General features: G+C 44.6%; 1 protein-coding gene across 1 annotated transcript in view; it reads left to right on the top strand.

Annotated features, from left to right (window-relative positions):
• The window catches only part of PHACTR4 (phosphatase and actin regulator 4), a 56,795-nt gene that overhangs the window by 7,223 nt on the left and 25,249 nt on the right, over positions 1-24,323 (top strand). Inside the window, exons 2-5 of the mRNA XM_049774719.1 lie at positions 14,151-14,327; positions 19,359-19,439; positions 21,090-21,254; positions 22,503-22,862. Of these exons, the coding sequence (XP_049630676.1) occupies positions 14,186-14,327; positions 19,359-19,439; positions 21,090-21,254; positions 22,503-22,862 (748 nt within the window). The 5' untranslated portion in view covers positions 14,151-14,185. The remainder of the gene's footprint in view (positions 1-14,150; positions 14,328-19,358; positions 19,440-21,089; positions 21,255-22,502; positions 22,863-24,323) is intronic.

The following is a 24,323-nucleotide window of genomic DNA, read 5'->3' as shown; positions in this document are numbered from 1 at the left end:
AAAATGTAATGTAGCTATAGGACAGTATTAGCGTAGGAGTAAATAATAGTAGGTTAATAGTTACTAATATTACTAGTTTCTAGGTTAATAGTAAAAGACTTCATAGGGCTTTGAAGAAAAACATATGGCATCCTAATTATCAGGGACATTTATTGTACCTTTCTAGGTTGAACAGTAAATGGTTTCTGAGGCACCAAATGTTCTTTTGGCATGTAATCAGGAAATCAGGAAGAAGTGACAAAAAATCGGTCTGTTGTGGACTATTTTTTAAAAATATTTCCTGTTGTTCTCAAATATAGAATATCAACCAAACATTACTGCCCCTCTCTCTGTTCCCATGGACTTTTCTGAATACTGTTGTAATAATATATCTCCTTTTCCTACTTGCAGTTTAACTTTAGAATGTTTTTTGTTTCCTTTTTGTTTGTGTGTTTGTTTTTGGGCCATACTGGTGGTGTTCAGGGGTTATTCCTGGCTCTGAAATTACAGAAATTACTCGTGGCAAGCTCTAGTGACCATATGGGATGCCCGAGATCAAACCCAAGTTTGCCGCTGTGCTATCGCTCTGCCCTGAAACTTTAGAATATCTAAGGAGGGCCTGGAGAGATAGCACAGCGGCGTTTGCCTTGCAAGCAGCCGATCCAAGACCTAAAGTGTTTGGTTCGAATCCTGGTGTCCCATATGGTCCCCTGTGCCTGCCAGGAGCTATTTCTGAGCAGACAGCCAGAAGTAACCCCTGAGCACCGCCGGGTGTGGACCAAAAACCATAAATACATACATACATACATACATACATACATACATACATACATACATACATACATACATACATACATACATAAAAAAAGAATATCTAAGGATAGGTTCCAGAGAGATAGCACAGCAGTAAGGTGTTTGCCTTGCACGCAGATGATTTGAACAGACGGTGGTTCGAATCCTGACATCCCATATGGTCCCCCATGCCTGCCAGGAGCGACTTCTGAGCGCAAAACCAGGAGTAACCCCTGAGCGCTGCCAGGTGTGACCCCAAAACCAAAAAAAAAAAAAAAAAGAATATCTAAGGATATCTTTTGTTTCATGACAGGATATTATATTATTTTCTGAAAGCTCACTGTGAAAAATAAACGCTCAACTTGGAATTTTTCTAGAAAATATTCATACATCAAGTTGCCATGAGCAAAGCGTCCTCATGTTGTGCCATAATCAAACACAGTGTCAGTGTTGGAATCTCAACCCAAGGCTACCTGAGTATATAGAGCAGGGGTCATCAAACTACAGCCTTCGGGCCAGATACTACCTGCCAAAGACATTAATTTGGCCTACTGGGTATTTTTGCAGCCACTGCCTGTCCTTAACAGCTGATTGCTCCTCCGGCCCACAGTGCGCATGTGTGGGATGTGCACCACACTCTCCGACTTCCCTCCTTCTCTCTGTCTCTCGACTCCTCTCAGTCTTGGCCCCTCATATTTTTATTTTTATTTATTTTTTGGTTTTTGGGCCACACCCATTTGACGCTCAGGGGTTACTCCTGGCTATGTGCTCAGAAATCGCCCCTGGCTTGGGGGGACCATATGGGACGCCGGGGGATCGAACCGCGGACCTTCCTTGGCTAGCGCTTGCAAGGCAGACACCTTACCTCCAGCGCCACCTACCCGGCCCCTTATTTTTAAAGCTATATTCTGGCCCTCCAACGCTCTGAGAAACAGTGACTGGCCCCCTGTTTAAAAAGTTTGGAACCCCTGATATAGAAAGACTTTCTTCCTAACTATCTTCTTGAGTTTTTTGCTCAAATCTGTTTCCCAAAGGTCAGAAAGGCAGTATTGTAAGTGAAACTACAGACCTGCTCTAGGCAAATACTGCTTTGTTCATTAGTGGCAGGTTTTGCTTTCTGTTCTTTTATTGCACTTTTCTAAAAACAATTCTTCAAATCTTAAGGTAATCCTCTAATTTTAGGAGGTAAAAAATGAATGACTACAAAAATCAAGTAGCAGAAATTAATTTTCTCTACTTTCACATTTCTTTTTTTTTTTTTTTGGTTTTTGGGTCACACCTGGCGGTGCTCAGGGGTTACTCCTGGCTGTGTGCTCAGAAATAGCTCCTGGCAGGCACGGGGGACCATATGGGACACCGGGATTCGAACCAACCACCTTTGGTCCTGGATCGGCTGCTTGCAAGGCAAACACCGCTGTGCTATCTCTCCGGGCCCTACTTTCACATTTCTTACACTGCTTGGGGCCGGAGCACAGAGGTTAGAGCATTTGCCTTTCACACAGCTGCGCAGTATTCAATCCCTTGACTCCTACATAGTCCCCTGAGCCTGCCAGGAGTGATTTCTGAATGCAGAGCCAAGACTAACACCTGAGCAGTGCCAGGTGTGGCCCCAAAACAAACAAAAATTTCTTATGCTATTAAAATTATTACATAAAGTGTTTCAAGCTAAACATGTAAGTAGGCAAACCATTAAGTTATAAACATAACAGAAAATATATAATTTGTCACAAAACATATAAATCAGCTCATCTATATGCCTTGAATTTGGGGGGAGGCTACACCCAGTGGTGGAATTGATGCTGGGAATTGAACCCAGGTCGGTCACATGCAAGGCAAACACATCAGGCTCTACCTGATGTGTTATTGCTCCCATCCCCTATACTTTGAATTTTTAGAAAAAGATTTGGGCCTGGAAAGTTGCTTGCCTGGCATGCAGCTAAACTGCGTTTCTTCTCCAATATCCCCAAGGTGCCCTGAGTACCAACAGGAATCATGGTCCAAAAACAAAAAAATTTGTTTGGGGGCTGGAGCCAATTCCCAGCGTCACATATGGTCCCGAGCCTGCCAGGAGTGATTTCTGAGTGCAGAGCCAGGAGTAACCCCTGAGCACCGCTGGGTGTAGCCTGGTGGGACTGGAGAGATAGCACATCGATAGGACATTTGCCTTGTATGCAGCCGATCCAGGACGGACAGTGGTTCGAATCCTGGCTTCCCATAAGCCTGCCAGGAGCAATTTCTGAGCACAGAGCCAGGAGTAACCCCTGAGCGCCACTGGGTGTGACCCTAAAAAACAAACAAACAAAATACATAATTGAGTATGGATGAACCTTATATACTTTAAAACCTGGTAAGGTATAGAATATGGAGGAAGAACCAAAACATGTTCCATACCAGGAGTCTTCAAACTTTTTAAAGTGGGGGCCGGATTACGGTCCCTAAGAGACATGGAGGGCCGGACTATATGAACTACTAATTCCTACTCACACTGCACATATCTTATATAAATAAAATGAAAACCATTTATAAATAAACAGATCATGCACCAGTATTTCAATGGGAACTGTGGACCTGCTTTTGGCTAATGAGATGGTCAATGTCCGGTTCCATATTTGTCACTGCCAGCCGTAACAAGTGATGCAAGTGGGCATCAGTTAATCTTGATCTGGTTGGAGATTGCAGATGTTTCATTCTTGAAAAAGTCTGGGGCTGGAGAGATAGCATGGAGGTAAGGCGTTTGCCTTTCATGCAAGAGGTCATCGGTTCGAATCCCAGCGTCCCATATGGTCCCCCGTGCCTGCCAGGAGCAATTTCTGAGCATGGAGCCAGAAGTAACCCTGAGCACTGCCGGGTGTGACCCAAAAACCACAAAAAAAAAAAAAAAAAGAAAAAGTCTGTTCACAGGCATAAGTGCTACCAAAGATGGTTACCATTTTGAGTGCTATGGTTCCTGATATTTACATATGTCTCAGAGGGGAGAGATGCATAGAAATTCAAAAGGTTACTTGACTTAAATGCGTCTTTCAGAGAGTCACAATTCTGCGGTTCAGCCAGTTCCATTTGGTAAATTGTGAAGACATTTTCAATCTCAACAGAAAATGGGTTACAAAAAAGCTGTATGTCCTGTTCATGGAAATGAAGCTCTTTGAATCTAAATTGAAACTCCTTTTGCAACAATTCTAGTGAAGCCAGACATGGTTCCTTTGGGAATGCGACCAATGGTTTGTCCGATGACAGGTTTTGAGTTGTTGGGAGATGACTGAAGTTTTCCTCCTGTACTTGTTTGATGAGAAGGCCTAATTTTACTTCAAATGCTTTCACATGCGATGCCATATCACAGATGAGCTTCCCCTTGCCTTGAAGTTACAGATTGAAACTGTTGAGTAGCTCTGTTATATCTGTCAGAAAGGCAAGGTGCCATTTCCATTCTGCATCATTGAGCTCTGGTACTTCTTGGTTTTTTGAAAGTAGAAAAGCTGTAATCTGCGGAAGTAAATCATAGAAACGTTTCAAAACTCTCCCTCTACTCAGCCAACGGACTTCTGTGTGGTACAGAACATCTTCGTGGGCAACATTTACCTCAGATAGAAATTCCTGAAATTGTCTGTGGTTTAGTGCATGAGTTCTAATGTAATTAACACAAGATACCACAATTTTCATAACAGAGTCTCACTTCAGTGATTTACAACATAGCGCTTGTTGGTGGATGAGGCAGTGTATGGCAATTGGATGAGGCAGGTTATGTTTGTCCATCTCTTGTGTAATGTGAGCAATTACTCCTCTCTTAGACCCCACCATGCTAGGAGCACCATCAGTTGTTACACTGACTAGTTTAACCCAGTCCAGCTCCAAACCATTCACAGTTTGACAAACCTTTTCAAATATATCCACTCCTGTGGTTGTACCTTTGATATTTTGCAGTGCAGCAAGCTCTTCTGTGACTTCAAAATACTCATTTGTCCCACGCATATAAATGAGAAGTTGGGCAGAATCACGAACATCATTGCTTTTGTCGAGTGCCAAGGAAAAATAGCAAAGTTTCTTTGCAGAGTTTTGCAAATGGTGCAGCACATTTTCTCCCATTTCCAATCCTTCGTGTCATTGTAACTCCTGAAAGGCTCACTGTACTAAATAAATCGGCCTTCTCTGGACACATCTCTTTGGCAACAGAAATAAAGCATTCTTTAACAAATTCTCCCTCCACAAATGGTTTGCCATTGCGCGCTATTAGCTTGGCAACTTGAAAACTTGCCCGCAGTGAGGAAGTATTTAACTGCTTCTGCTTCACAAAAGTATTTTGCTGAGTCGTCAGTTGTAATATTTTATCTTTTCTCACTTCTCCAACCAAGCAATCATATTTATCTTTATGTTGAGTTTGATAGTGGCTTCGCAAATCGTATTCTTTGAACACAGCAACTATATTCTGGCATATCAGACACACAGCTTTTTCTTTGTACCGCATAAAAAAGTAATTGTAAGTCCACTGTTCTTTGAATATCCTACACTCGCCGTCCATTTTTCTTTTTCTTGACATCATTGTTTCCTAGGGATTCCAAACTGATTTGAAATACAAATACGTGTGTATATATACACACAGTGTATGAACCCCCATTAGTCCCTGATGTGAACACTTACCCCTTGCAGGCTTTTCTAAGCAGACCAGCTCAGTCCTTGATAGTTCAGTTATATCTCCCTATATAATGCCCAAATTGATATGTTCGGAATCAGCATGTGAACACTGAAAAGGAATTGCAAAATGCATATAAAACTTTCAATGTAACCCCTTTAAAATGCTTCAGCATCGAACCCCTAATTTTCCACATGGGCCATTCAGCACCGAACCCCTAACCTCCCAACCACCGCCCACCCCCTAACTTTGATTTCAGCACTGAACGCCTCATCACCCCCAAAGGGGAAAATCATATTAGTCACCCACAGCCCAATCGGGCAGAACCCCCCATCTGGCAAAAATTTATTTCTATGGCACTTTTGACTGACCTTTGGCAGTGGAGGGAGTGGAGGAAAACCTCACTGACAGGCAGGCACAGCACACAGTCACCATGTTGCCTGGGGGTGGAGCAGGCGCCTTTTTACATCATATAGTCACCCACATGTGGTACTCCTCGCCAAAAGGTGTCTGGCGCCCTCCAGTGACGTCATCAGCAACACGCGCACCAAGTGCCAGGCGCAAGGGCGCATCAGTGTCCCTCTCAACACCACCCTCGCGCCCACCCTCCCAGTACACAACATGCCGTGGGTGGAGGCGGTTGACGTCATCCCTGAGAAACCGTGACACTGAGTGTATATGCTGGCGGTATCTTGGCAACCAAACAGCGCTCACTGCTGGCGGGCTGGATCAGACTCCTCTACTGACCTCATGTGGCCCGTAGGCCGTAGTTTGAAGACCCCTGTTCCATACTTTTGTCACTGCCAAATATAATGAAGGAGAAAGGGCATGAAAGACACTGAATACCAGGCTTTCTGTGTTCTCCAGTTTCCTGTTCCTCACCTTCCAACATGAATGATTAAGAATTCATTGTAGGGGCTGGGCGGTGGCGCTAGAGGTAAGGTGCCTGCCTTGCCTACGCTAGTCTTGGATGGACCTCGGTTCGATCCCACGGTGTCCCATATAGTCCCCCAAGCCAGGAGCGACTTCTGAGCGCATAGCCAGGAGTAACCCCTGAGTATCACTGGGTGTAGCCCAAAAACCAAAAAAAAAAAATTCATTGTAATCATTTGTGGGATATTCAAAAAAAGATAGTATGGTATTATTATTCAGAGGTAATAGAAATGAGTTCTAGGAGGACCAGTCCATGGTAGTCTTTACCACAAAGATGGTAAATGCTATTAAGGCAGAGAAGGGACCTCTATGACAATGATTGGAAATTATCACTCTGGACAAGAATTGGGGGCTGAAAGAAGTAAAATGATATGCATGTTACCCTTCAGTAACTATTGCAAATCAGTGTTTAAAAGAATAGAGACAGAGAGAGTCTTCCACAGAAGTAGGCAGGGAAGAGGACAGGTGAAGGGCAGGAGGGAAACTGGGATCATTGGTAGAAAATATGCACGAGTGAACGTGCATTATATGAATGAAACTCAATCATGAACAACTTTGTAACCGTGTATTTCATGGTGATTCAATTGAAGAATTTATTTAAAAACATTTTTTGGTTGTGGGCCGGAGCGGTGGCACAAGTGGTAAGGTGTCTGCCTTGCCCACACTATCCTAGAACAAACAGACTGCATTTCTATCCCCCAGCATCCCATATGGTCCCCCAAGCCAGGAGCCATTTCTGAGCACATAGCCGGGGGTAACTCCTGAGTGTCACCGGGTGTGGCCCAAACCCCCCAAAAAAATTTGGTTGTAAATGAGATTCTAGAAGGAACACTATTTGACATACTGTTCAATCCTAAGAAACCAGACTATGGAATGTGGTACAGTCTGATTAGTTTAAACAGGGCAAGGTCTCCCCAGAAACTTCAAGCTTTAATAATTTGGTTAAGGGGCTAGAGAGATAGTACAGCAAATAAGGTGTTGGCCTTACGTTTGGCCAACAACCCAGGTTCAATTCAGGGCATCCTATATGATCCCCCAAGTACCACCAAGAGTGTCTCCTGAGTGCCTGGCCAGGAGAAACACCCGAGCATCACCAGGTGTGGCCTCAAAACAAAACAAACAAAAATAACAATTTGATTCTCTTCCTCTAACAGCCTCCACCCCCTCCAAAAACCATCAAGACCAGGCCATCAAGAGAAATAGTATATAGTGGGTAGAATGCTTGCCTTGCATGCAGCTAATCTGAGTTTGATCCCTGGCACCCCATATAATCCCCTGAACCTTCGAGGAATAAGCCCTGAGTACAGCCAGATATCGCCCCAAAACAAATAAATGGGCTGGAGTACAGTGGGTAGGGCGTTTGTCTTGCATGTGGCTGACCTGGATTCAATCCTTGGCACCCATATGGTCCCCCAAACCTACAGGAGTAATTCCTGAGTATAGATCCTGAGTATAGATCCAGGAGTAACCAAAGAGAAACATTGGATGTGCCCCCCCCCCAAAGAAAAATTAGTACTTCCATTTTTGACATGATTTCCTTGAGGTCAATAGCTTCTGACTCAAAGCAAGTTTTCCTTAGTGTGCATAATAAACACACACAGTACACACACACAATACACACACAGTATCCCAGCTCTATTTCTGGCAAGAGTGTGCATAATAACACACACACACACACACACACACACACACACACACACACACACACACACACACACACACACACACACACGAATATCCGAGCCCCATTTCTGGCAAGAAGTGAGTTTATGGGGCCGGACTGATAGCACAGTAGCACATTTGCCTCACACATAAACGACCCAGGTTCAGTCCCTGGCATCCCATCATCCCATATGCTCTCCTGAGCCAACCAGGAGTAATTTCTGAGTCCAGAGACAGAAGTAACCTTTGAGTGCCACCAGATGTGGCCCCAAAACAAAAAGAAAAGAAATTAGTTTGTGAGGGATATCTGTCAGCATTTGTTTATTATTTGGATTTTGGGCCTAGCGCAGTGCTCATGGGCTCCTCCTGGCTCTGCTGCTCCCCAGTGCTTGAGGGACTGCCAGAGTTTAAGCCTTGGCTTCTTGCATGCAAAGCATGCAGTTTGTTTAGCTCTCTGGCCTCGTCACCACTTGATATATCAATTACAGTGTGCTGCTCTTGAATAGTAGATTCAAGTTCAGTTTTCAGACCACTCTCTTAGGAGTGCTTCACCATCTCACTTGGATTTTTTTTTTCTCCCACTCACTTCCAAGCCAAGGTATAAATCTGCTTTGGGGGCCGGAGTAAAGCAGTCAGGCATGTGCCTTGCGCTCTAGCCTAGGATGGACTGCGGTTGATCCCCTGACATCCCATGTGGTCCCCCAAGCCAGGAGCAATTTCCGAGCACAGAGCCAGGAGTAACCCCTGAGTGTCACCGGGTATGGCCAAAAAAACCCAAAAGGGGGGTGCTGGAGAGATAGCATGGTGTTTGCCTTGCATGCAGAAGGACGGTGGTTCGAATCCCGGCATGGTACCCTGAGCCTGCCAGGAGTGATTTCTGAGCATAGAGCCAGCCCTGAGCACTGCCAGATGTGACCCCCCCCAAAAAAAATCTGTTTTGGCTTGAAATAGATATAAAGAAATGATGGTCAGAAATACCCCAATATAGGATGTGATTTTTAAATAGAAAACAAGTACTGTGATTTAAAAGTACTTTCAAGTACAAAGTAATTATAACTGGGCAGCCAATTAGTTTACTAGAAGGCTTTATATGCAGGAACCTTAGGTTTGATCCTTATCACTACATAGTCTCCTAAGTATTTACAAAACAAAGTAAAACAAAACAAAAACCATTGTAAGATTTTTGGATTGTTTCAAAATGCTAAAGTACTCCTCTATTGTAGATTGTATAGCACATTAAAGATTCGGGGCTGAAGAAATAATAGTACAATGAGTGTGGCTTGCCTTGCATGCCATAGACCTCAGTCTACTCAGAAACATGGTATCACATGGTCCCCAAGCACAGAGCTGGGAGAAGCCCAAGGACGCTTCCATGTGTTGTTCAACAACCAAAGAAAAATGTCTATAAAAAATAAAAAATAATTGTCAGCTGACCATAGCGAAGGCACAGCAGTAGAGCATTTTCCTGACACAGAGCCAAACTGGATGGATCCTGGTTTGATCCCTGGAATCCCATAGGGTCCCCCGAACCAGTGAAGAGGGTACTTGCCTTGTACAAACCCAACTTATATTTTATTCCCAGCACCCCATATGGTTCCCAAGCTCTGCCAGGAGTGATCCCTGAACACAGGACCAGAAATAAGCCCTGAGCACCACCAGGAAAAAAAAAATCAATGCAAAACTGTACTAGAGTGATGGAGAGAATTTCATAAGGACTAAAGGGTCAATTCATTAGGAAGATAAAACAGTTCTAAATATCATCATAATTTTACATTTGTAAAATGCCTAATATGAGAGCTTCAGATGTGAAAGAGAAATCACTTTTTTGTTGTTTTTTTGGGGGGGCACACCTGGTGACACTCAGGGGTTAGTTACTTCTAGCTATGTGCTCAGATATGTGCTAAATCGCTCCTGGCTTGGGGGATCATATGGGACACCGGAATTTGAACCATCTTCCGTCCTGGATCAACTAAGTGCAAAGCAAACACCCTACTGCTATGCTATCGCTCCAGCCCAAGAAATCACTTTTATAAGTAGAGATATCTGCATACCTTAGAGTGGCTGATCAAGTAAACTGACAACAAATTTAAAAGGATGTTAATAACGATTTGTATAACACGATGAACCAACTGGAATTCATTGGCATATACTCAGTTACTGCCCATAGTGTACTTTCTTTCCAGTTTACATAGAACATAATATAAATATGGAAAACTATAACTGCAAATGTTTTTATTACTTTTAGCTTAAAGTGTATATATATATGTATATTGTTTTTGGGCCACACCCGACGGTGCTCAGGGGTTACTCCTGGCTGTCTGCTCAGAAATAGCTCCTGGCAGGCACAGGGGACCATATGGGACACCGGGATTCAAACCAACCACCTTTGGTCCTGGATCGGCTGCTTGCAAGGCAAACGCCGCTGTGCTATCTCTCCGGGCCAGCTTAAAGTATATATTTTTGTTTTTGTTTTTTTGTTTTTGGGCCACACCCGGTGACACTCAGGGGTTACTCCTGGCTATGTGCTCAGAAGTCGCTCCTGGCTTGGGGGACCATATGGGACGCCGGGGGATCGAACCGTGGTCCGTCCTAGGCTAGCGCAGGTAAGGCAGGCACCTTACCTCTAGTGCCACCGCCCGGCCCTAGCTTAAAGTATATTTAAGGTAGGGGAAACCCTCAGGAATACTGGGTCAAGTAGGGAGCACAGGACTGCCATGGTTTTCTAGATGATGATTCTTCCAAAGAGATTTAGGTTGCAGACAGAGAATGTCTGCTCCTGTCTCTTAACATGCATGAGCCTTCCAGATAATGATCTAGGATTGGTCTTAACAAACCTGACTGAGCATAAGAATCACCTGGGAAGATTTTTTTGAAAACATTCCAAGGCCCCACCTCCTGGAGATTCTGTGTTTTGAAAAGGCCACTGGTCTGATTCCAACTATTTAAACGGATTTGAAAGTCATTGAAATAATGTTTGTTTTGATGTGGAGAGTGGGAGGGAGAGGGAGCCGGAGAAAGAATAAAGAATTTGAGTACATGAATTTGGAGTATGAACTGGGTCAGAACTGGGTGTGGCTGACCCACACAGCTTGTGAGGCAAATCTACTTTCAAAAGTCTTATAAACATGAAAATCAAATATATTTGTGGAGCCCCTCCAAGAAAGTATTTCTCTCTCTTTGCTTTTCACATTCAGTGATAATCTCTACATACAGGAAGAGGAGGGCTATTAGCATAGATGTAACCACATTTGTTTCATAGTAATCTCTCCAACCCTGAGTTATTTTTCTTTTTTCTCTTTTTTTGTTTTGTTTTGGGGCCCTATCCATCGGTGCTCAGGGGTTACTCCTGGCTCTGAACTCAGGAATCACTTCTGGTGGGATATGGGGCTTCAGGGATTGAACCCTGGTCAGCCGTGTGCAAGGTACTATTGCTCCGACCCTGTTTTTCTTTATAAGGGATTTTTCTTTACAAAGTACTTTTTTTCTCTTTCTCAGCTGTAGTTTTTTTTTTCTTCTTCTTCTTCTTCAGTTTACACAAGGATATTATTTTCCTACTACTGTTAACCAAACGGATATTTTTCTTGTGTCTCAGAAACTGAGTGAAATGTGCTCTTTGGGGCCAGGGCAATAGTACACAGGTAGGGCATTTGCCTTGCATGCAGCTAACCCGGGACCAACTGGGTTTGATCTCCAGCATCCCATATGGTTCCCCTGAACCTGCCAGGAGCAATTTCTGAGCACAGAGCCAGGAGTAACCCCTGAACGTGCCACAGGGTGTGGCCAAAAATCATATGAAAAAAGGGAAAAAGAAAAGAAAAAGAAATATTCTCTTTTTTTTTTTTTTTTGGTTTTTGGGCCACACCCGGTAACGCTCAGGGGTTACTCCTGGCTATGCGCTCAGAAGTCGCTCCTGGCTTGGGGGACCATATGGGACGCCGGGGGATCGAACCGCGGTCCGTCTCCTAGGCTAGCGCAGGTAAGGCAGGCACCTTACCTCCAGCGCCACCGCCCGGCCCCGAAATATTCTCTTTAATCGGATTAGCAAGAGGTTTTGTGTCAGCTCCCCTTTCTCTTTGCAAGTAAGACTACAATCCAAGGGACTAGAGCTATGTAGTACAGAGGGTAAGGTGCTTGCTCTGCACCCAACCAACCTGATTTTAATACCCAGCACCCATACCCAGCTTCAATACCCAGTCTCTGACCCAGGAGTGATCCCTAAGCACAGAGCAAGGAATAACCTGTGCTCAGCTGGGTGTAACCTTCCCTCCCCACCCCATCCCCAACAAAAGAAAAATAACTAGAGTATTAAGAGATGGGTGGGGGGAGGCTGAAGAGATGATAGGGTAGGACTCTTGCACTGTGCTATTCCATATGGGTTTAATCCCTGGCACTCCATAGGTCCCCTGAGCTCTGCCAAGAGTGATCTCTTGGGGCAGGAGAGATAGTATGGAGGTAAGGCATTTGCCTTTCATGCAGAAGGTTTGTGGTTCGAATCACAGCATCCCATATGGTCCCCCAAGCGTGCCAGGAGTGATTTCTGAACATAGAGCCAGGAGTAACCCCTGAGCACTGCCGGGTGTGACCCAAAAAAAAAAAAACAAAAAACAAAACAAAGCAAAAAAGTGATCCCTTAGCATAGAGCTAAAAGTAAGCCCAGAGCACTTATGAGTATGGTTAAAAAAAAAAAAGCTATTTTCAGTGAATATTTTAAGCCCCAATATTACTTGCCTTGCCTTGTCTTGCCTTGCACGTGGAATTGTTTGAAATTAAGTGTGAACTAGTGTGCAGTATTTGGTCTTCGCTGTGTTTCTCTGAAGGTTCTTAATTCCAGGACTGTTATTCCACAAGACTCTCTTTTCTTCTCCTCTAGACTTCTCCAGACAACCCCGGGACAGTAGGTGGAGTGCACAGCTGAATTGTGTTGCCTTCCTGCTTTTTTGTTGCTTTCCTGCTTTTTGTTTTTATTATTTTGGCCTAGTCTTGGCTGCGTCTTTCTCTATTACCTACAGCCCACTAACAAGACTACATATCTGATCATTGTGAGAGCCTCATAGTTTTTCAGTACTACTCATAGATCTGGTCCATTATGCATTTTGTTAAATCTTAAAGTCAGAACTATACCTAAAGCAATATTGTGATAGGCAAGCTGGAATTTCACCCCTGCTTTCAAAAACAATCTCTCTCCCTGTTTGGGCACTTTGTTTTGTTTTTTGAGCTGCATTCAGCAGTGTTCAGAACTTGCTCCTGTTTAGGAGTCACTCCTGGCAGAATTGGGGAACCATATGTGGTATCAGGAGTGAGCCCAGTTATCCATGTGCAAGCAATTGCCCTGCCCTGGATATCACACTAGCCTAAGGAACTCTTTCTAATGTCTCTGCCCTTTACTCCAAACTGTTACAAACTCTTTACCCAAAGTAGAAGACAAAGTGATAAATAGATACAAGTAAAGTCTTAATGCTTAATGTATTGCCCTTCCCTGCACTCTTTGTATCCTAAAAGAGGACAGGGAGAGGACATTGTTGAACAGATAATGCTTCACTTGCTTCAGTGGTGGATTGCCTTGCCTCAGTGATTGGGAAGAGAGACTGTAGTGTTAGCTGGGAGAGGTCAACACTCCTCCCTCCCAACTCCCTGGACACTTGAATGAGAATGGCAGCGAGTTGGCTGCACTGGAACAAGATCTCATGTGTGGGGGCTGGAGCATAGTGGTAGGTGTTTGCCTTGCATGCGGCTGACCCAGGATGAATGCAGGTTTGATCCAGGCATCCCATATGGTCCCCTGAGCCAGGAGCAATTTCTGAATGCAGAGCCAGAAGTAACCCTGAGTGCAGCCGGGTATGGCCCAAAACAAAACAAAACAAAACAAAACAAAAAGATCTCATGCATGTTGGAAGCTCTCTGTGTTTCAAGAGATGTTGAACTCCTTAAGATTGTCAGTGTGTTGAATCTTTGTACTAAAATGATGTAGCTTTGTTTGGTTGCTTTGCCTTCTGAGTCTTTTATGTCATGGATTGTGATATTTGGCGTTCATGTGATGTCAGGGAATCTGTCTGCATGATCGCTTTGAGCCTTTCTAACTACTGCAGGAAGAGAGGGGAAGGGACATTTTCAAACTGATGCAAAATAATGAATGGACTCTTCTCTTCCTCTCACCACACAGCAGAAGAAGTAGGCCAGCCCACTGCAGATCCCAGCATGGTAATGGATAGTGTGGAAGCAGGAGACACAACACCTCCCACAAAGAGAAAGAGCAAGTTCTCAGGCTTCGGCAAGATCTTCAAACCCTGGAAATGGCGGAAAAAAAAAAGTAGTGATAAATTCAAAGAGACATCAGAAGGTGAGAGACGAGGTTTTAAAGACACATTGTCAATATAAGTTCTATTTGAAGTGCCAGCTTTTTTCCTTGGGGCACAGGGAATTTGGGTGGTGCTTAGGACTTACTCTTGGTTCTGCTCAGGGATAATTCTGGCAATGCCAGGGACCATATGCAATGCCAGAATCAAATCAGAGTCAGGCTTCTGGAAGGCAAGAGCTATCTCTCCAGCCCCTAGTAATCAAATCTTTTACAATTAAAAAAAAATGTGGTCATTCACTAAATCTCATTCCCAGATTGATTTTTGTTTGTTTTTGTTTTTGGGTCACACCTGGTGGTGTTCAGGAGTTACTCTTGGCTCTGTGCTCAGAAATTGCTCCTAGTAGGCACAAGGAACCATATGGGATGCCAAGATTCTAACTACCATCTGTCCTGAATTGGCTATGTGCAAGGTAAATGCCCTACTGCTGTGCTATCTCTCCAGCCCCCCAGGTTGATTTGTTTGTTTGTTTTGGGTCACACCCAACGGCCACTCAGGAGTTACTCCTGGCTCTGTGTTCAGAAGTCGCTCCAGGCAGGCTCGGGGAATCATATGGGATGCTGGGATTCGAACTGGGGTCTGTCCTGTGTTGGACGAGTGCAAGGCAAACACCTTACCACTGTGCTATCTCTATGGCCCCCAGGTTGATATTTTGATGAGATTAAAGATTGATATTGTAGGCTAGAGAAATAAATCAAAGGCTGAACACATGCTTTGCATATACAAGGCTCGAGCTCGGGTCCCCAAGCACTGCCAAGAACAACCAAAGAACACAGAGCTAAGTATATGTCCCACCACCACCATCAATAAGTAAATAAATTAATAAATCTTTGATTTTTAAGATTGGCGAATACATTTCTTGAACAATCTAAAGTGTTTCTTTTCTACTCTAGTTATTCCTTTCCCCAAAACCATCAGCGCTAAATACCTATTAGTGGAATTTCAAATAAAAAGGGAAAGACAGGGGTCGGAGAGCTAGCATAGCGGTAGGGCATTTGCCTTGCAAGTGGCCAACCCAGGACCAAAGGTGGTTCAATTTCACCATCCCATATGATCCACCCTGACCCTGCTAGGAGCGATTTCTGAGTGCAGAGCCAGGAGTAACACCTGAGCATTGCTGGGTGTGACCCAAAAACCAAACCCAAAGAAAAAAGAGGGCAAAGACGGGGGCCGGAGAGATAGCATAGCAGTAGGGAGTTTGCCTTGCACGCAACCGACCCAGGACAGATGGTGGTTCAAATCCCGGCATCCCATATGGTCCCCTGAGCCTGCCAGGAGTGATTTGTTGTTGTTGTTGTTGTTGTTTTTGTTGTTTTTGGATCACACCCAGCAGTGCTCAGGTCACTCCTGGCTCCACGCTCAGAAATCGCTCCTGGCAGGCTCGGGGGACCATATGGGATGCCGGGATTCGAACCACTGTCTTTCTGCATGAAAAGCCAATGCCTTACCTCCATGCTATCTCTCTGGCCCCGAGGAATGATTTCTGAGCACAGAGCCAGGAGTATCCCCTGAGCGCCGCCAGGTGTGACCCAAAAATAAAAATAATAAATAAAAAGGGAAAGACGGGGCCTGAGCGATAGCACAGCAGGTAAGGCATTTGCCTTGCATGCAGTTGATGTGAGACAACCTGGGTTTGATCTTGGCATCCCATATGGTTCCCTAAGCCTGCCAGGAACAATTTCTGAGTATAGAGCCAGTAATAACCCCTGAGTGCCATCAGTGTGGCCCAAAAATTTAAAAAAGAGGGAGGAGACGGCCTGAGCAATAGCAGTGGATAAGATGCTTGCCTTAGACATGGCCATTTTGGTTTGATTCCCAACACCCCATATGGTCCTCTAAACCCTGCCAGAAGTGATTCCTAGTACAGAGTCAGGAGCAAGCCCTGAACTCAGCTGCATTTATTTAAAAAATAAATAATAATAATGGGGGCTGGCGTGGTGGCACTAGAGGTAAGGTGTGTGCCTTGCAAGCGCTAGCCTAGGACGGACCACAATTCCATCCCCCGGCGTCCCATATGGTCCCCCAAGCCAAGAGCGACTTTTGAGCGCATAGCCAGGAGAAACCCCTGAGCGTCACCGGGTGTGGCCAAAACAAACAAACAAATAATGATGATAATAATAATAATGAAACAAGAAGCATCTTTTTTGGGGGGCTACACCCTGCAGTGCTCAGGGGTTACTCCTGGTTATCTGCTCAGAAATAGGTCCTGGATAGGCTGCTTGCAAGGCAAACACCGCTGTGCTATCTCTCCGCCCCAAGGAGCATCTTTTTTTTTTCTTTTTTTTTTTTTTTTTTTTTTTTTTTTGGTTTTTGGGCCACACCCGGCAGTGCTCAGGGGTGACTCCTGGCTCTCTGCTCAGAAATAGCTCCTGGCAGGCACGGGGGACCATATGGGACACCGGGATTCGAACCAACCACCTTTGGTCCTGGATCGGCTGCTTGCAAGGCAAACTCCACTGTGCTATCTCTCCGGGCCCAAGGAGCATCTTTTAAGATGAAATGCCTTTGAGTAAGCAAGTGAAAGAAAATGTGAACAAATGGGTCTACGTTAAATTATAAGCTCTACATCTCAAAGGAAACAATTACACGAATACAAAGACAGCATACTGATGGGAAAAATTATTTCCTACCACTCATTCAATAAAGGACTAATATCTAAGATATATAAAGTACTAGTAGAACTCTACAAGAAAAAAAAAATCCAGCCTTATTAAAAAATGGGGAGAGTGATGAACAGAAACTTCTTAAAAGAAGAAATTCAAATGGATAAAAGGCACATGAAAGAATGTTCTATATCACTAATCATCAGAAAAATGCAAATTAAAACAGCAATGAGATACCACCATATACCAAAGGAGCATCAGCAACTGGGGGCCAGAGAAATAGGACAGCAGGTAAGGCACTTGTGTTGCATTCAGCCAACCTGCATTAAATCTCCAGCATCCCATATGGTCCTCTGAACACCACCAGGCGTGACTCTTGAGTGTAAAACCAGGAGTAACCCTCACCATCACCACGTGTGACCCAAAAAAAGGACAAAAAAAGAAGGCATCAGGAACCAGTTTTATTATGGATACGGGACAAAAGGATCCCTCATTCATTACTGGTGGGAATATAAGCTAGGTCAGCCTTTCTGAAAAACATTTAAGAACATTCCTCAAAAACTAGAAATTGAGCATTCATATGACCCAGCAATGTGTTCCTGGGAATAGATCCTATTGGCTCCAAAACACAGTGTAGAAAAGCCCTCTGCACTCCTATGTTCGTTGCAGCACTGTTCACAAATAGCTAGAATCTGGAAACAATGTAAGTGCCCAAGACAGACAAGTAGATTTTCAAAAAAAAACAAAAACAAAAGTATGGTACTTGGGGGCCAGAACAGTAGCAAAGCAGGTAGCATATTTGCCATGCACATGACCAATCCAGGTTCGATCCCCAATATCCTGTATGACCACCCAAACCTGCCAGGAGTGATTTCTGAGTGCAGAGCCAGGAATAACTTCTGAGCACTGCCAGGTGTGACCACCCCCCGCAAAAAAAAAAAAAAAAAAGCTATGTTACATCTATACAATAGAATACTACACACCATTAGAAAAACAAAATCATAGGGGCCGGAGCGATAGCACAGCAGTAATATGTTTGCCTTGCATGTGGCCAATACAGGACGGACCCCGGTTCAAATCCCAGCATCCCATATGGTCACCGGAGCCTGCCAGGAGCAACTTCTGAGCACAGAACCAGGAGTAACTCCTGAGCGCCACTGGGTGCGACCCAAAAACCTAAAAAGAAAAAGAAAAACAAAATCATGAAAGTTGCTGATACCTGGATGGACTTGGAGAGCATCATGCTGAGAAAAATGAGTCAGGGCAAAAAGGACAGACATAGAGCATCACATTTATTTATTGGCCTCAGTGATAGCACAGCAAGTAGAGTGCCTTGCACGCAGATGACCCAAGATGGACAGAAGTTTGATCCCCGGCATCCCATATGGTTCCCCAGGAGCTATTTCCTAAGCACAGAGCCAAGAGTAACTCCTGAACGCTGCCAGTTGTGGCCCCAAAACAAAATAAAACAAAAAAAGCTTCCCACAATGCAGGATGGGTGGTTAAGTCAGAGAAGAGACCACTTGAAAGCCAAGGGTCGGAGCAGTGGTGCAAGCCAAGTAGGGCATTTGCCTTGCACGTGCTAACCTAGGATCACCATTTTTGATCCCCAGGTGTCCTATATGGTCCCAAGCCAGGAGCAATTTCTTTTTTTTTTTGGGGGGGGCCACACCCTGTGACGCTCAGGGGTTACTCCTGGCTATGCGCTCAGAAGTTGCTCCTGGCTTCTTGGGGGACCATATGGGGCACCTGGGGATCGAACCGCGGTCCATCCTAGGCTAGCGCAGGCAAGGCAGGCACCTTACCTCCAGCGCCACCGCCCGGCCCCTGGAGCAATTTCTGAGCGCATAGCCAGGAGTAACCCCTGGGTTTGGCTCAAAAACAAAAAATGAAAGCCTAAAATTAAGTAAGGATAGGTCCTTTCAGAAATAATTATTTCCGAGGAACCCAGGTTTGTTTTGTTAATTGTGGGGACTGTATCCAACAGTGCTCACAGTCGCTAGCCCTGGGGCAGGGCTAATGGGGGTTAAACCCAGATCCTCTCACGTGTAGGATGTGTGTCTACCACTTGCCCATCTGCAACCAAAGAATGTGAAGTGAAGTTTTCTTCCTGAGAGTAATTGAATCACTTTATTCTTTCACTTGTAAAATTAATCTTTTTTGTTGTTGTTTTGTTTTGGGGTCACACCCATTGACACTTAGGGGTGACTCCTGGCTATGTGCTCAAAAATCACTCCTGGCTTGGGGGACCATATGGGACTCCAGGGGATTGAACTGCGGTCCGTCCTACGCTAGCACTTGCAAGGCAGATGCCTTACCTCTAGTGCCACCGCTCTGGCCCCCACCTGTAAAATTAATCTTAAACTTGAACTTTGTCACATTTCTAAGTGTTGTTTTTCAAATTAATATTAGTCTTAGAGCGAAAAATATCTATGCGAAAGCCGAGAGAAGAGCTGGTTAAAAGAGGAGTTTTGCTGGAAGACTCTGAGCAGGGTAAGTTTTCAGTAAAATGTCTATGCCCCTTCTCAAAGCTTTAGGAGCTGACCTCCAGAAAGATAAGTCTTACTGAAGCTCTCTCCTCATTTTCTGGACTTCCTCTTGCCTGCGGAATGGAATGCTCTTTGTATTTGCTCTGTGGCTAGGTCTTGTTTGTCTTTCTAATTCTATCCTAAACAGCTTGAGATATGTGTCTGTTCTCCTGCTAGTACAAATTAGTTACCAGTTTCCCAAGTTGCATAAATGCTTGCTTTCTCATTGCTATTCCATCCTGCTAGATATTCTTTCCTTGTCCCTTGAGCACTATTATAGGCTTGTTCTCTTTTCAGATCCAGTTTTGAGCTACCACTCTCTGAAGCTTTCTGAACCTTATTCCTACCCAGATTTTTTTCTTCTTCTATCATAGACTTAATTCTTGCAATAGCAGGAATTTTCTATATTACTTTTGCTTTTTGCTTTTTGCTTTTTTTTTTTTTGGTTTTTGGCTTTTGAGTCACACCCGGCAGTGCTCAGGAGTTACTCCTGGCTCTAAGCTCAGAAATTGCTCCTGGCAGGCTCGGGGGACCATATAGGGTGCCGGGATTTGAAACACCGTCCTTCTGCATGGAAGGCAAACGCCCTACCTCCATGCTATCTCTCCGGCCCCTTTACTTTTGCTTTTTTTTTTTTTTAACAGTGTAATTGTGTTTAACAAATCTGTTTCATTATTTAGCAAGGCATTTGGCACAGAATAGGCAATTGCATGCTTATTGAAAAAAGAATCTTAACTTGGGCCAGAGATAGTATAGTATGTGAGACATTTTCCTTGCACAGAGCCACCCTAGTTGTCCCTAGTAACCCATCTAATTCTGAGTCCTGCCAGGATAGATCCATGAGCACAGAGCTAGGTGTAAGCCCTGAGCATAGAAAGGAGAGGATGGAGGAGAAGAGGGTAGGAAAGGATAGTACGGTGGGTAAGACAATTACCTTGCACATGGCTGACCTGGTTTTGATCTTCCACACCAAATATGGTCCCCTAACCCCCTAAGCACCAACCAGGTGTGACCCAAAACAAAGAGAAGAGGAAAAAAAGAGTAAGTGGAGGAGGGAGTCAAGGAGTTTAGAAATCACCAACTCCTCAGGATCTGATCATACCAGCCATATTGGTTCATTCTTTACTTTTGTGTTGTCCTGTTTGTTTGTTTTTGTTTTCCTGTTTATTTTGGATTTGGGTCCTCACCAGAAGGTACTTAGGGATTACTATTGGCTCTGTATTCAAGAACTACTCTTGGCAAGCTTGGGGAACCATACAGGATGCTGGAGCTTGACCCCAGATCAGCTGCATGCAAAGCAAATACCCTACCTCTGTGCTATAGCTCTGGCCCCTATTCTCTATTTTTAATTTTATTTATTTAGTTGTTTAAGTTTTTAGTCCATATCCTGTGGCACTCAGGAGCTAATTTTTTTGTTTGTTTGTTTGTTTGTTTTTTGTTTTTGGGTCACACCTGGCAGCGCTCAGGAGTTACTCCTGGCCCTGCGCTCAGAAATTGCTCCTAGCTTGGGGAACCATATGGGACGCCAAGGGATTGAGGCACACGTCCTGGGCAGATGTCTTACCACTCCATGCCACCACTTCAGCCCCTTTATTCTTTACTTTTTACCCTATAGGTGGTGAGGATCCTGGGAAGTTAAGCCAGTCCATGTTAAAGAATGGCCATACCAGCCCCATTGGGAACACCATCTCTTCAAGTTCGATCCATGTTGAAGATGATCCAGGAAGAACAGGAAGTCTTAAGAAACTCAATTTAGAAGAGGAGCCAAAGAAGCGACTTGGTAAGAAACTAGCTATTGTAGTTGTTGTTGTTGCCACACCTAGTAACGCTCAGGGATTATTCCTGGCTATGCGCTCAGAAATCACTCCTGGCTTGGGGGGACCAGATGGGACGCTGGGGGATCGAACCGCTGTCTGTCCTAGGCTAGCGCAGGCAAGGCAGACGCCTTACTACTTGCGCCATCGCTCCGGCCCCAGTATTTTAATTTTAAGAATAATGCATCATGAAGGCGGAGTGATAGCACAGTGGTAAGCATTTGCCTTGCATACGGCCAGCCTGGGTTGGACTGCGTTCGGTTCCTGGCATCCCATACGGTCTCCCAAGTCTGTCAGGAGCACTTTCTGAGCACCGCCGCATATGGCCAAAACAAACAAAAAAACAAAAGGAAGAAAAAGAATGCATAGGTCATTCTTATTGCCATGAAGGTTTGCAGAACAACAGAAGATAAATGAAATTCAGAAGGAATTCTTTTCTCTCCTAGCTATTCTTCAGCTGATTATAACTTAGGTGAATCCTCCCCCATCATTTTCAAGTCATAAAATGTCAAAATTTGCGATTTTTCTAAAACAGAATAAAATTTCAAATATTGGATGCTAAATCCCTGTAGACTGTTTTTAAGCTACAATATCCTGGGGACCAGAGCAATAGTACAACAAATAGGGTGTTTGCTTTGTATGAGGGCAATCTAATCTCCAGAACCTCATATGGCCTTCTGAACCCCATCAGGAGTGAAAAATGAGTTTCCTGAGAGCCAGGAGTATCCCCTGAGCATCCCCTGAGCAAACACTTTGGAAGGGAAAAAAATTCCTCCATCCAAGGATTTCTGCTGGGTCTTTCCAGGTGCTGATCTTATGTGAAAAATCAATACTCGGGCCTGGAGAGATAGCACAGCGGCATTTGCCTTGCAGGCAGCCGATCCAGGACCAAAGGTGGTTGGTTCGAATCCCGATGTCCCATATGGTCCCCCGAGCCTGCCAGGAGTTATTTCTGAGCAGACAGCCAAGTGTGACCCCTGAGCACCGCCGGGTGTGGCCCAAAAACCAAAAAAAGGAAAAAGAAAAAGAAAAATCAATACCCTAAGCACTTCTTTTGCTGATGGAGTCATAGGCCTTAAGCATACTAAGTCTGCTTATAGAGTTTAAATTAAAAAGATAATAGATGAAGTTTGAATATGAGTTCACAGATGTGTTAGCTTTTTCAGCCTGCCTTATTCTTTCTTCCCTTTCAAATCATTTCTGTTCGTGCACAGGATCAACTGGAAGTCAGCCGACTTCTGAAGCAGAATCCATTCCTGAGAATGCACCCAAACAGCCTTTACTTCCCCCTAAAAGGCCCCTCTCCACATCTTCTGAAACTAATGAAGGGCCAGCAAAGGACACCACTTCCTCCAGCAGCTCAGCAAGGCCTGTCTCTTCTGCCACCTCCACCACAAACCTGGCAAAGACTGTTCCTTCCTCTGTCCCCCCCACGCCAGCCCCCAGGACTCTGCCCATGGCTCTTCCCAGCACTAACACCATAGCTACCCCAAGCCTCACTCACACACTTCCAGCCAAGCAGCCCCCTGCTCCACCCCCAAAACCTGCTCAGAGAAATAGCAATCCCATCATTGGTAAGTCAGTCTAAGTTTCTGGGGTTTTGGGTTTGCTTGAGTTGGGATGGTTCTTTTATTGGATAACTGGTTCAGTACAGAGTTGGTTTGTGAGAGGTCTCCATGTCCTGACCTTTAAAGAGTCTTCGTGGCCAGAGAGATAAAACAGGGGAGATGACAACAACAAACAAAAAAAACAAGAATGCTGCATTAATGAAGTATGTGGGAGAAAGGAAAAGGCAGAAAAGTGGGGCAATAGTACAATAGTACTGAGCAATAATACAGTGGTAGGGGGTTAATAATAATAGTAAAATAGTACAGGGTAAGGGGTTTGCCTTGTATGTGGCTGACCCAGGTTTGATCTCTGGCATCTCATATAGTAACCCAAGCCCACCAAAGTAATTCCTGAGTGCAGAGCCAGGAGTAACCTCTAAGTGCTATTTGATAAAGCCCCAAAACCAAAAAAGGGGTGGAAAGGAAGAGGAAAGAGAGAGGAAGGGAGGGAAAGAAGAAAGAAAAAAGAAACCAGGAAGGGGCCCGGAGAGATAGCACAGAGGCGTTTGCCTTGCAAGCAGCCGATCCAGGACCTAAGGTGGTTAGTTCGAATCCCGGTGTCCCATATGGTCCCCCGTGCCTGCGAGGAGCTATTTCTGAGCAGACAGCCAGGAGTAACCCCTGAGCACTGCCGGATGTGGCCCAAAAACCAAAAAAGAAAGAAAAAGAAACCAGGAAAGATAACCAAAAAGGGCCTAGGAATATGATAGAGCGATTGACTAGCATGTCAGATCCTAGCACTGCCTGGCTCCTCGAGCTCCACTGTATTTAGACCCTTGAAAAGTAATAATAAGGACCAGAGAAATAGCACACCAGTAGGGCATTTGCCTTGCACGCAGCCGACCCAGGAAGGACATGGTTCGAATCCCGGTATCCCATATGGTCCCCTGAGCCTGCCAGGAACAGTTTCTGAACTCAGAGCCAGGAGTAACTCCTGAGTGCCGCTGGGTGTAACTCATAAACCACAAAGAAAAAAGAAAAAGTAATAAGATAGAGGCCAAAGAGAGGCTAGAGAGATATAGCAGGTAGAGTGCTTGCCTAGCACTTAGCTGACTTGGATTCTACCCCTAAGATCCCTTATGGTCCCCTGAGCCTGCCAGAGTAAGACCTTAATGCTGCTTAGTATTGTATAAAAACAAAACAAAGGGGCCCGGAGAGATAGCACAGTGGCTTTTGCCTTGCAAGCATGCGATTCAGGACCAAAGGTGGTTGGTTCAAATCCCGGTGTCCCATATGGTCCCCCGTGCCTGCCAGGAGCTATTTCTGAGCAGACAGCCAGGAGTAACCCCTGAGCAATGCTGGGTGTGACCAAAAAAAAAAAAAAAAAAAAAAAAACAAAGAAAGATAATAAGATGGGGTGCTGGTATGATAATGCAGGGATTAAGGCACTTGTCTTGAACATGGCTGACCACTGTTTAATTCCCAATA

Source organism: Suncus etruscus, chromosome 6 (assembly GCF_024139225.1).
Source record: "Suncus etruscus isolate mSunEtr1 chromosome 6, mSunEtr1.pri.cur, whole genome shotgun sequence".
Lineage (NCBI taxonomy): Eukaryota > Metazoa > Chordata > Mammalia > Eulipotyphla > Soricidae > Suncus > Suncus etruscus.
This window is presented reverse-complemented; position numbering and strand designations above follow the sequence as displayed.